Source organism: Stomoxys calcitrans, chromosome 2 (genome assembly GCF_963082655.1).
Source record: "Stomoxys calcitrans chromosome 2, idStoCalc2.1, whole genome shotgun sequence".
Taxonomy (NCBI): Eukaryota; Metazoa; Arthropoda; class Insecta; order Diptera; family Muscidae; genus Stomoxys; species Stomoxys calcitrans.
Genome location: NC_081553.1, coordinates 90256471 through 90269797, shown reverse-complemented (window position 1 = coordinate 90269797; position 13327 = coordinate 90256471). Strand labels below are relative to the sequence as shown.

Sequence of the window (13327 nt, the reverse complement as noted above, 5' to 3'; positions counted from 1 at the left end):
GCTGAAATTAGCAAACACTGTCTGCTGATTGTTAGCAATTAAGTTTGCTGCTATTACATCAGTAGTTCTGCTATTATAACAGTAGTTCTGCTATAACAGCAGTAGTTCTGCTATTACAGCAGTAGTTCTGCAATTTCAGATCAGCAGACTAACTGCTGAAAAGTCTGTTGCTTGCTAAAAAAGGACGGCTGCTTAATTTATGATAACCTTTTGTTATTATTGTTTAATGCACACGCTGTTAATCAAAGAATTTTGGGCAAAGACAGCACACATGCGTTCTAGCTATGTCCGTCCGTCCGTCCGTCTGTCGAAAGCACGCTTACTTTCGAAGGAGTAAAGCTAGCCGCACAAATACTTCCTATTAGTGCAGATCGGTAGAGATTACAAATGGACCATAACGGTCTATGTTTTGATATAGCTGCCGTGATTTCTTGAGCCACTAGAGGGCGCAATTCTTATCCCATTTGCCTGAAATTTTGAATGAGGTTTTTTTATGATTTCCAGCAAATATGCTTAGTATGGTTGAAATCGGTCCATAACCTTATATAGCTGTCACATAATCCGATCTGGGGTCTTGACTATTTGAGCCTCTAGAGGACGAAATTCCTATCCGATTAAGCTGAAATTTTGAATGACGTGTTTCGTTATGACTTTCAACAACTGTACTAAAAATGGATCAAATCGGTCCATAACCTGATATAGCTGCAATATAAAACGATCTATTATATTGACTTCTTGAACCTCTAGAGGGCGCAATTATTATTCGATTTGGCTGAAATTTTGTACAACGGCTTTTCCCATGACCATACATACGTGTCATTATTGTCCGAATCGGTTTTTATCTTGATACAGGTCTTCTATAAGCCGATTTCCCTATTTTACTTCTTGAGCCCCTAAAAAGCGCAATTCTTATTCGATTTGGCTGAAATTTTACACAATGACTTCTACTATGGCTCCAACATTCACTTCAATTATGCTTCGAATCGGACCATATCTTGAAATAGCTCAAATAGAACTCGACAAATGCGATCCATGGTGGAGGGTATATAAAATTCGGCTCGGCCGAACTTAGCACGCGTTTACTTGTTTTAATTGAAAATGTTTTCAATTCTTTTTTCAAAAACGGTGATTGGTTTATCATTTTCGTAATTGAAGCAGTTGCAATTAAAACATTAATTGGATCAATCAATTTCGAGATTGAAACTGATTTTTATATTTTTCTATGTAGTAAACATGCAGGGTTCACATTTGCAAAAAACAAAAAGTGGAAAGGCCCTCTTAACATAAAAGATTGACACAATTGGAAAAACCAAACAAAAGCGAATAAAAACAAAAATGACATCCTCAATAACGAAAACTGTCAAAAATTGAACAAATGTTATGTGGCTTGATTGCTTTCCGCAACCTTATTCAGTGAGTCCTGTGGAACAGGCATAGCTTTAGTTTCCAATGGCTTACGTAGTGACCTTAAGGATTGGCCCATTATATTATATAATAATACTTCTTACCTGATTATATTTATCGTCTACATAAGAGACTGGTTAAAATCCCCCCTCTTTTATGGTCCTCATTGGACTGTTTATAGTGGACACCTAAGCAAGTTAGGGCAATTACAAAATACAGGTGGACAGGCAAGGTCATCTTTAAATCCTCTGTAGTTTGACAAAAGTGAACTTATAATAATAGTAAAAATTAGCTAAAATAAGTACAAATCCACCTGCTTATTGTACTGAGTACAAAAAAGTTCTCATTAATCATTCGTCGTTACCTTGCAAAATATAACCGCAGCGCCAGTCAAAACATTCAAACATAATTAACATGTTATGGAAATGAGTTGTTACAAAGGAAAAAATGTTTGTCACTCTACATGAGGCCACACATGTCTAAGCTAGACCATCTTTCGCACCAATACTTGGTGTTGACAACTTGCCATTACTGTAAATTAAGTAGCATGAGATTAATTGCCACCTGTTTGAAAAATGACTATGTTAAGTGAAAAGAAATTATGCGTGTCATTTTTTTTGCCATCACAAGTAGTGCTTGTATGAAGTTGCGTTTATTTGCATGAGGGTGTGTATGTGTGTTCGTGTATGGCATTTTGCACGCCTACGCAAAGGCGTAAGTAAGTAAGCGAATAATTGAGGTCACTCACGTAAGTTAAGACGTATGATTAATTTGCGAATTGTCTGTTACTCATACGTCATGGTGTAGCATGTCACGAGTTGGTCTAAGGCAAAATTATACATACGTATGTACATACATATGTATGCAAATCATGTAAACAAATTTATATGATGTTTTGGCATGTTTTCATTTTTAATACCAGCGTACAGTGGAATCGATATACATTCCCCAACAACTTTTGCATGCAGTATACCCCCATAGGATGGGGATATACTAATTTAGCCATTCCATGCGATATGCACATGCATATAATATTATGTATGGTGTTGATATTTAAGGGCTTTGTATGCTCTCCACTCCATTTTGAATTCTTATTGCTAATTTAAATTAGCCATCCTACTATGCAACTGTCATAACCAAAGTTGTTTCTATTGCTAAAAGAGAAACCTAACAACAGAGTATGCTACATATTATAATACAGGTATATAAAATTTATATTAAAACGAATTATGGTTTTCCCAGTGACCTACTTATATTTTTATGATTGGTCTGCAGTTGACTGAAATCCTGACTCAGAACAGAAGTGTCAATGATACTCTATAAGCAACTTCACTTGAAAATTGTACGCTTTGGACATACAAAGAGTGAGTGGTTCAATGAACTAACACCTATGGGTGTCAGTAGCACGGTCAGCATATTTGTTTTGTTTGGAATACATTTTGTTTACTTAAACGTCATTGATTAAAGTGCATAATGGACAAATGCATCATTAGACTACAACCAGTATGGAGTCAATTGTCTATGTGACTAGACACACAAATGTGACTAAATCGGCTTAAAATATGATAATTAGGATACCAATATAGTTATTAATGATTCTTTAAGTTGAACCAAACAGATTATAATAAACATAACATAAGGTCATAATAAAAAGTGGTGGTAAAAATTCTAAAAAACCAAAGATTATTCAAACCATTTATATCAAATACAATAATAAAAACACATGTTGTACATGAGGAAATCTATACCAACCTGCTCAGTCTATTTACTCTTTCTCCAATGCTTTGAAACATAACCAGACCCAGTGGTATGCCTACAATTGCATAACACATGGTAAATAATTTGCCACCAATTGTGCTTGGGGTCGAATGACCGTAACCAATTGTGGTCAATACTGTGGTCGCATAGTAGAATGCACCTGTAAACTTCCACTGTTTTCCGGCTTTGTGTGGTTCTGATTTTAATACAACCGTTTCCATTACCTTAAAATCCTCCTCAGATATATTATATTTGTCAATAATCATATTTTCGACAGCTAAAAAGAATATTGCAGAGATTTGTATTTTTTTTATTTTAATTTAAAAATAATAATAAAAAAATAAAATATTGTATGACAATATCCAGTTGAAAACCACAATCCAAATTCACCAAGCAAATGCCAAAAAATAAAAAAAAAAATCTCTCTGGTCAAAGATTAAATTTTGTATGAAAATGTGGAATTCAAATGAAAGGTACATGGGAGCAGATTATGAATCGTTTATCGAAATTTGGGACCAAATACATGATTGCCACCCAAAAAAAAAAAAAAAAGATCTGCCCAAAACCCCGTTTACATTGCTCTTTAAATCCACTTTGGCCACCACAGCAACAAAAATTGCTAAGCAAAGATGTATCTCGTTCAGGGCAAAATAAAAGGTATTTGGGATAGAGTCATAGGTTAGGTTAGGATAGTTAAGAGTGGCAGTCTTTAACAGACTCAGACAATTTTAAGTCCATTGTTGTTGTTGTTATAGCAGTATGTTATACACTGAGGCGGCAGCCCTTGCCGATGGAGGAATCCATCAGGTCAATCCGGTACATACAATCGGCTGCCATGGAATTGTTAAGTCCATTGTGATACCACAGTGCGATAGAACAAGGCTCTGATGGGAATCGAACCAACGACTCATGCATTAGCAATCCCAGATCGCTACCAACTCTGCTAACGGGGCGCCTGGGATAAAGTCATACTGTCATACAAATTTGAGTCAATTGTCTGGAGGAAATTCAGGCCCTAAAAAGCCTTTCACTCATTCATGTAGAGGATTCAAATAAAAGGTATTTGGGAATCACATTTGAACCCAATATCCAAATTTGACGCTAAGTGTCTCGAAGGCTGCCCTAAAGCGGAGAGCCGTAAAGGAGTACGATAATTTTATCAGATTGATGACAACTGCAGGAATGAAGATAAAAACCTAGTACTTGGTACAGAAAATGTCCAAAGAATGAAAACTGAACATTGGTACTTGATTGTTGACGTAACGAAATCCTTCAATCGAGTTTATACCACCAAGCTTTAATGCAAATTTGCCCATGAACCTTCCTTTAAGGAACAGGGACACACTTCTCACATATCAATGAGTGGTGTTTCAAGTTCAAGTTTTAAGCTTAATGATAAGGGCCTCCTAGTTATAGATGACTCCGTACGGCATGCCGCAGTGCCACACCTCTTTAGGGAGACGTTTTTACACGGCAGGCGTTCAGCGTCGTAGACGGACATGCAAACCTCTGCGCTACGGTGGTCTCCAATGCCTTAATGAGTTTCATATAATAAGGCAGCGGATGCAGATGGTTTGCCTTCCGAACTGTTTAAGACGCTATGCGACAAGCTGATAAGGCGTATCATCAACCTTATATAGGGTGATTTTTTTGTGGTTAGGATTTTCATGCATTAGTATTTGACAGATCACGTGGGATTTCAGACATGGTGTCAAAGAGAAAGATGCTCAGTATGCTTTGACATTTCATCATGAATAGACTTACTAACGAGCAACGCTTGCAAATCATTGAATTTTATTACCAAAATCAGTGTTCGGTTCGAAATGTGTTCATTGACCGTAACGTTGCGTCCAACAGCATCTTTGAAAAAATACGGTCCAATGATTCCACCAGCGTACAAACCACACCAAACAGTGCCTTTTTTCGGGATGCATGGGCAGTTCTTGAACGGCTTCTGGTTGCTCTTCACTCCAAATGCGGCAATTTTGCTTATTTACGTAGCCATTCAACCAGAAATGAGCCTCATCGCTAAACAAAATTTGTCAAAATTTGAACACATTTCGAACCGAACACTGATTTTGGTAATAAAATTCAATGATTTGCAAGCGTTGCTCGTTAGTTAGTCTATTCATGATGAAATGTCAAAGCATACTGAGCATCTTTCTCTTTGACACCATGTCTGAAATCCCACGTGATCTGTCAAATACTAATGCATGAAAATCCTAACCTCAAAAAAATCACCCTTTAAAATCTGTAAAGAAGAACGCAAAGCGCACTATTGGAACCTCAGATTCAGAACTTAAGCTCCAACTTCACGATCAGACATGTCATATGAGCTGTCACTTTCTGTATTCATAAGACTTGTCTGATGTACGTCATATAAGAACAGAGCCCGCTGTAATCGGGATGTATTCTCATATTATTGTACTTTTTTTTGTAGGAATATGTCTACATGTATTGTCGATGAAATAAAAGCTCGATTTAGTCGAAAAAATTACATATTTATTCCAAAATCCATTTGTCATATTAAAGTTTTCATACGTATCACATGATGTCTACAACTTCTAGATCCACCACATACGAATAAATCCTCTTGGTAGAACATGGACACAAAAGTTTTTGTAATTTTAGGTATCTGATTACTAAGATTGCTAGGATGCCTCTGAAATTCGAATTACGAACGGCGGTATCGAGTGTATAGCCGACTACCGTAATAAGGTCAAAATAGCAATAACCACGCTAAAAAATTATAACGCAGCAAGGGACGATGGGTTGCCAACTGATCTATTTAAGACCCGGGGTCAAACACTTGAATTGAACCTCAAAGAGTGCAAAAGAATTGGACAAAACGTTATGTGCGCACAACAAAAGAATAAATCTCCTTGGAAAGGTGTGCATAGAAAATTTTTGGCAATCGTTGGTATCTGATAATACGATTGAAGATGGTACCTTTGAACATACACCCGAAGAGAGTACTGAATAACCATGCTAAAGAATAAGGCACCAAGACCTGATGGGTTACCAGCTGAACTATTTAAGACCAGACATGACACTGGCAATTATAACCTTAGTACACTAGGGCCTAGTAGAGCTGACAAAATATCGCACTATCGATATTTTAGTTTTTGGCTGAATATCGATTGATATTCGATTGATCGATACTATCGGCCACCGTAGCGCAGAGGTTTGCATGTCCGCCTTTGACGCTGCACGCCCGGGTTCATATTCTGCCGAGACCATTAGCAAAAAAACATTTTTCAGCGGTGGTTTTCCCCCTCTAATGCTGGCAACATTTGTGAGGTACTGTGCTGTGTTAAAACTTCTCCCCAAAGAGGTGTCGCACTGTGGCACGCTGTTTGAACATGGCTATAAAAAGGAGGTCCCTTATCATTGAGTTTAAAATTTGAATCAGACAGCACTCAGTGATATGTGAGAGGTTTGCCAAATTCCTTAGTGGAATGTTCATGTACAAATTTGCATTTTTGCCCCTATGTCTGATGGAGCTGATATGAACTTCAATATCCCTGGTAATATAAAGAAAGCACGCAGATTTCTATATGATTGGCTCAACGCTGCAGCTATACTCCAAAGAATTATGACTGGGCATATAGAACAGATTAGTTGATTACTGTAGTGTGAACGAGTACCAAGCGGAAATTGGGGGCCAACGAAGCGCAGAGGTAAGCATGTCCACCTATGACGCCGAGCGCCTGGGTTAGAATCCTGGCGAGAACATCAGAAAAATTTTACAGCGGTGGTTGTCCCCTCCTAGTGCTGACGTTTGTGAGGTACTTTGCCATGTAAAAACTTCTCCCCAAAGAGGTATTGAGCTTAAACTTGAATCGGACAAGACTCATTGATATGTGAGAAGTTTGCCTCTGTTCTTTAATGGAATGTTCATGTTCAGAAATTTGCATCTGTACCAAGAGGTAATTCTTGCAATAAACTGCACTTGTCTATCACAGATCTCTAAACACGATGGCTGAATAGCTGAAAATTCAAGGCCAGGGAAATCAATCTCTGGATATATCAGACGATATTTGACAGACTAGGATGAACCATACACATTTTAGAGGAACTGAATCGGTGGTTATTTTTCAAGCTACATTCAAGCTAGTTCTTCAATATATGATCCAAAGGGCAACGGATTACAAATGATCACAAATTGGGGGATGCGAACCCCTAAAGATAATGTAGCTCAATATACAGACTTGTCCCAATCAGCGAATGTTAACATTCGGCTTTTGAAGCTGATTCAACTTAAGAAACTCCTTACGTACGAGTATTAATGTTAGCTTGGGGGAAATGATTGCCTTTGTCCTAAAGGGGGCAGAGAGCTGCCGTTGATGAAAGAGGCCGAGTCAAATATAGTTTAGGGGACAACAAAGTAAAATTGCCAACAATAATGACGAGTTACAATATAGGAGTAACAGAGACGGGAAGAGTTATTTAGAGTTAGGGTCAATTTTTAATGTATTGTTCAACAAAGTTGGACGAACTATTATATTTACCAAGTTTTAAGCTTAACGCTGAGTGATCCTATAAAGTGTATATATTCCTGATCGTCAAGCCATTTTAAGTCCCTCCATCCGTCTGTGAAAATTAAGGTATATACGGTAGTCTAAATAAGTAAAGCAATTAGCTTGTAATTTTGCACAGATATTTCTTATCGATATAATCGGGGATTGGTCCATGTTTAGATATAGCTCCCATATAAACCGATCTCCCGCTGTTGCTTCTTGAGACTTTAGGAAGCGCAATTCTTCTCCGATTTGCCTATAAATGAAGCTGTGAAAAGAATTTAACGAATGCGGTGGTGGAGGAGGAGGATATACAAGATTCAGCCCGGCTAAACTATCAATTGTTTACTTAATTTCTGTTGACAATGTTCCTTTCGTTTGTTTTAATTTGTAAAACAAGTTAACTAGCGATAAAAATGTGTAGCGTTTTCTGTAGAAAACTAATAGGCATTTTATACGGCACATCATGATGTACTCATCGCATGTACGTGTTGATTACAACTTTTTCCAAAAACAGTAAATCAATTTTTTTTTTGTTCTTTGATTTTATTTAATTTTCTGGACAATTGTTCTCTTTTTGTAACTTTATTTTGGGTAGAACGTATTTTTCAATATCTGTCAATATCTGTATTGATCTGATATTGATTACACATTTCTGTGTAAAAAGTAATTGATAGACGCAAATTATCGAAAAAATCTAATGATTTTGATTTTTCAGCCGTACTGATGTTATGTATGCATGTGACGCATACACCCTTATTTTCACCAATACCATTGCAATGACCACGCATCATGCCAGTGAACCAAACGTTCAGAATTCGGTCAGAAGTCTGAACGATAGTCGGAAAATTTATACGAATTCGAATCCGAAGTTGCCTGAATTCTTAACGAAAATTGTATGGAGTGGTTGACGCGACTTCGGAACGAAATGTTGGAGGGAAATTTGATGTTTCTGCCGATGTTTCTGGCAGAATTCTTAACCAAAATTATGGGAAATTCGAGTTGTCGTTAAGGCTTGATGTACTTTCTCACTTGTTTTATGTACTTTCTCACTTGTTTTATCGAATTCTAACCAATTCTGAAAGAATTCTTACAGTATTCGAATGTCTTTTCCGACGCTTCAAATTGCTCCTTTTTATAGCCGAGTCCGAACGGGAGAAGTTTTTACATGGCATTGTTCCTTGGAGGCCACCGTAGCGCAGAGGTTAGCATGTCCGCCTATGACGCTGAACGCCTGGGTTCGAATCCTGGCGAGACCATCAGAAAAAATTTTTCAACGGTGGTTTTCTCCGCCATGTAAAACATCTCTCCAAAGAGATGTCGCACTGCGGCACGCCGTTCGGACTCGGCTATAAAAAGGAGACCCCTTATCATTGAGCTTAAACCTGAGTCGGACTGAACTCATTGATATGTGAGAAGTTTGCCCCTGTTCCAAAGTGGAATGTTGGTTCGTTAACAAATGCTAACAGCATAGAATAACCACGATTGAAAAAATTTTTTGATGTTTTCGTCAATATCTATCGACGGTGTAGATATCAAGAAGTCAGAGGCTCTTGATGTTCTGGGCATCATTAATTCAATGTGATGTGCGTTAGTCAAAACAAGTATTGGAAGTGTCGAAAGAAACATTCAAGTGCTTGGGCTTTTTAAAGCGGTGTAAGAAATATTTCACTCCCGTTGATCTTCTTAATATCTATACTACGTACAACAGGCCGAAGATGGAATATAACTCGCATATATGGGCCGGAGCTCGAAAATCACCTGAGGCGGGCGTTGGTGTTAATTGGAGATGGTAGGGTATCCAACTCTATTGTTTCCCTTGAACATAGCTGAAATGTGGCTTGTGTGGCGCTGTTCTATCGATGCTTCCAGGGTGTGTGTTCTTCGAAAATCAGTCTTCTGATTCCTGACTTGAGGTTGGGCTTTTTAAAGCGGTGTAAGAAATATTTCACTCCCGTTGATCTTCTTAATATCTATACTACGTACAACAGGCCGAAGATGGAATATAACTCGCATATATGGGCCGGAGCTCGAAAATCACCTGAGGCGGGCGTTGGTGTTAATTGGAGATGGTAGGGTATCCAACTCTATTGTTTCCCTTGCACATAGCCGAAATGTGGCTTGTGTGGCGCTGTTCTATCGATGCTTCCAAGGTGTGTGTTCTTCGAAAATCAGTCTTCTGATTCCTGGCTTGAGGTTGTTTGTCAGAAATACAAGATTTTCTAGAAGCGCACACAGGTTTTTAACCGAGTGGCCAGCTGATCGGACCATGCCCTACCGAGAGAATTCTTTTTTCGCAAGGACGATTCGTATGTGGAATCGACTTTCGGCGGATGTTTTTCCCGCTACTTACGACATCCAGAAATTCAAAGCAAGTGTCAATTAACACAACTCCCTCTTTCCCCCTCCTATCCTTTACTATCCTCTCCAACGCACTGTACTGCATATAGAGGCGACATCCCCTGCGTGTTGGTTGATTGAAAAAAAAAAGGAATCGAACCCAGGCACTCAAAGTCATAGACATCCAATGGTTCACGAACAAAAATATGCAACAAGCAAGCACAAAAAGAGAAATCGACAACGAGTTCAGACATAGTTCAGAATTCCTTCCGAACTGTCGGGAAAAATTTTTACCGGTAAAAAAATATGCTCCAAAAAAAGCAGGCTTTGTGTCTGAAAAAATAATCCGACACAGAGTTCAGAATTCGTTCCAAATTCCATCAAAACTGTCGGAACAAAAAAAAATCCTATGACAAGATATTCAGAACTCTTTCAAAACTGTCGGTCTTGTCGAAAGAATTCAGAATTTGTACAGAAATGTCTGATATCCAAAATTTGGTTCGAACTTTAAATGATAGTATCGATACTAACCATATTTATTTTAAAAATATCGAATCTTGCGATTATCGATAGTTAGTCAGCTCTATTTAAAAGACGTCGCATAGGAGGATGTTCCTAAGTAACATCTTTAAGCTCTTTGAACACAGTTGTCAGACCTTTGCTGACAAGCAGAAGGAGTTCCATTCCAGGTTCCCATTTATTTGAAGACTACTATGAACTTGTTCAACGGAAAGCACTAGAAAGCATATTCCTTCTCTTGTTCCTCAGGTATTACAAATGAACTAAAATAAGTGAGTCTGAAGCAGATTGTCACTATGGCCTCGCACAAACTAGTCTCCATTAAGACTGTCGTGGGGATATATATTACAAGGTGGCATGGTTTTCTCCTAAAAAGTACGAACCAAAAACCAATTGTTTTTAACTATCTTGTGAGGCGGTTCAGTGATATCCACGATAAAAAATGTTTGCAGGGAATATTCGCACACATTTTAGTATGATTTTGGGTGTGAATCTACTATTGGTTAACATAACTGACCCCATTTTTGTTTTATAGTTTTTGCCAAATTGTATTGATTTTATCAATTAATTCATTTCCCTGTACGTTTTTTCGTCATTAACACACACATATGTATAAAAGTATATGGCTGGGAAAACGTGTGCATGTGTGTGTGTGTGTGTGAGAGAGAGCAAAAGTAGATAAGAAAAGGGCTTGGTGGTGAAAAGGCGGCAGGTGTTGTGGTGGTTTCAAATGGAATATTGAAATCGTCAAGGATAAATTATGCCTGTACTGCTACTACTGCTAATAATAACAATAATGGCTTGCTTGCGCGAACTTAATTTACATAAATTTCGAATTTTGAAATGTTGATGCTGATGCTTACCTTGAAGAGCTTCACAACGTAGAGTTTCCGTTTCCGATTCAAGGGCATCAAATACAGCGGCTCCCACGAGTAGATAAGTGAATGTGCACACGATCAGGGATATCGTGCGAACATTTTGTTTCTTCATTCTTCATTTAGAAGAAGATTTTTCATTTGTCTGTGGTATGCGGCGGCCAATGCGACGAACACTTTGTTAGCAGCAACTGTTGTTGTCGTTGTTGTTGTTATTGACGTTAGGCTGTTGCCGAGATTTCGATTTGAATTTGGATTATGATTTGGATGTGGTTTAATTTGGTTGGTCGTCGTCTTTGTATTGGCTATTGATGTGGCTGCCGGGGATGCGGTTGCTGTGGTCGTCTTTGGTTGTTGTTGCTTCAAACACAATGCTGCGGCGGCATAGCAAAAACGACAAATATTATGTTGCATAACTTCAATTTTCTTACGGTTTTTACCGGAATTTTATTTTGATTGAGTTTGTGGCCTTATTTGCGGTTTTTCTATTTTTTGATTTCTTTTTTGCTATAGACACAATTTGTTGGGCATATTGCAGAGGCGGCGGCATGTGTTCGTATGTTCGGCTTCTAATATGGTTGCTATTGTATCACTTTTTCCGTTTCCGTTCTTGGTTGTATCACAACACTTGCAAAAAATTTAATTCATAGTTGTTACAATACAACGGATTTTTTTTACTACTCTTTTCTCTTTTTATTGCGAATTTGAAATTGATGGCACAATTTGGGAATTATACTTTTTTGATGGTTAAATTTGGCACAATTTTAGGATTTTGGAAGGAAAATGTGTTTATTGGCATTATTTTCCACCGCATAAGGAATTATTTGTTTAAATTTCTGATGATTTTTTTTTTTGTTTTGCGGAGTTCTCAGTTGTTGTGCTTATTTAATTGATATCTCAGGAAGATGCAATGACATTGGATTTAGGGTTACAATGGAAGATTCTTTCATTTTGCTTTGGCACAAACCTTGACACGGGTGTAACCGCATGGCGAGGCTTGAATTAATTATCTTTTGAAATTTAAATTTTCAAAAATTTCTATTTAAAAACACTTGGAATATTTACACTTAATGCATTATCGTTTAATTAGTTATGTAGTTGTCACTTTATACAATTTCCTTTTTTCCCCATTACCTATAAGAAAGAGAGCAATAAAGAATTTATTAATATGTGACAGTGAGTAATCTTATTTTGTAAAAAAGATATAGGTAGCTGGATAAACTTCATTTTCAGTACCAAGGATCTTAAAAATATTAGTGTCTGGTTTAAATTTCATAGCCCTGTCTTAAATATACCCCTAATGTTCGTTGGAAGGCACTTATATAAACGCCTACTCACGGCTCGATCCGCATTGTTTGGCCGGGTCATTGCGGAGCAGAGGCAATGAAAGAGCAGTAGATATGGCCGTAAAGATCAGAGGACTGCCTTCGGTGAACTTGGCTAGTCCGAAGCCTTTCTAGACGACGCGTTCCCGATTTACAGTTCGGCCGGGCCGAATCTTAGTAACCCACCACCATGGATTATGTTAAAATATGGGAACTATATCTGGTTTTAGACCGAATTTAACCGTAGCAGAACACTATATGCAAAATTTCAGCCAAATCGGAAAAAAAATCTTGTGAGGGCTGAAGAATTCAGATCGAGAGATCGGTTTATATGCGATCTATATCAAGAACTTGACCGATTTGGACCGCACTTATCATAGTTGTTGGGAGTCATAACAGAATACTATGTGTAAAATTTCAGCCAAATCGGACAAAAATTGAAGCTTCCAAAAAGTCCAATCGGGAAATCGGTTTAATATGGGAGTTTTTACAGGTTATAGACCGATTTTGACCGTACTTGACTCACATTTGTTGGTAGATATAACAGTACACAATGTGCAAGATTTCAGCCAAATCTCAAGAAATC

General features: G+C 37.8%; 1 protein-coding gene across 2 annotated transcripts in view; it reads right to left on the bottom strand.

The window, feature by feature from the left end:
* Nucleotides 1-12485, bottom strand: part of LOC106080859 (two pore potassium channel protein sup-9) — a 32648-nt gene extending 20163 nt beyond the window's left edge. For both annotated transcript variants that reach the window (XM_013242460.2, XM_013242468.2), the window contains exons 1-2: nt 11405-12485; nt 3157-3439 (exon numbers count right to left, since the gene is read on the bottom strand). In XM_013242460.2, the coding sequence (XP_013097914.1) occupies nt 3157-3439; nt 11405-11531 (410 nt within the window). In that variant the 5' untranslated portion in view covers nt 11532-12485. The remainder of the gene's footprint in view (nt 1-3156; nt 3440-11404) is intronic.
* Nucleotides 12486-13327: the final 842 nt, after the last annotated feature.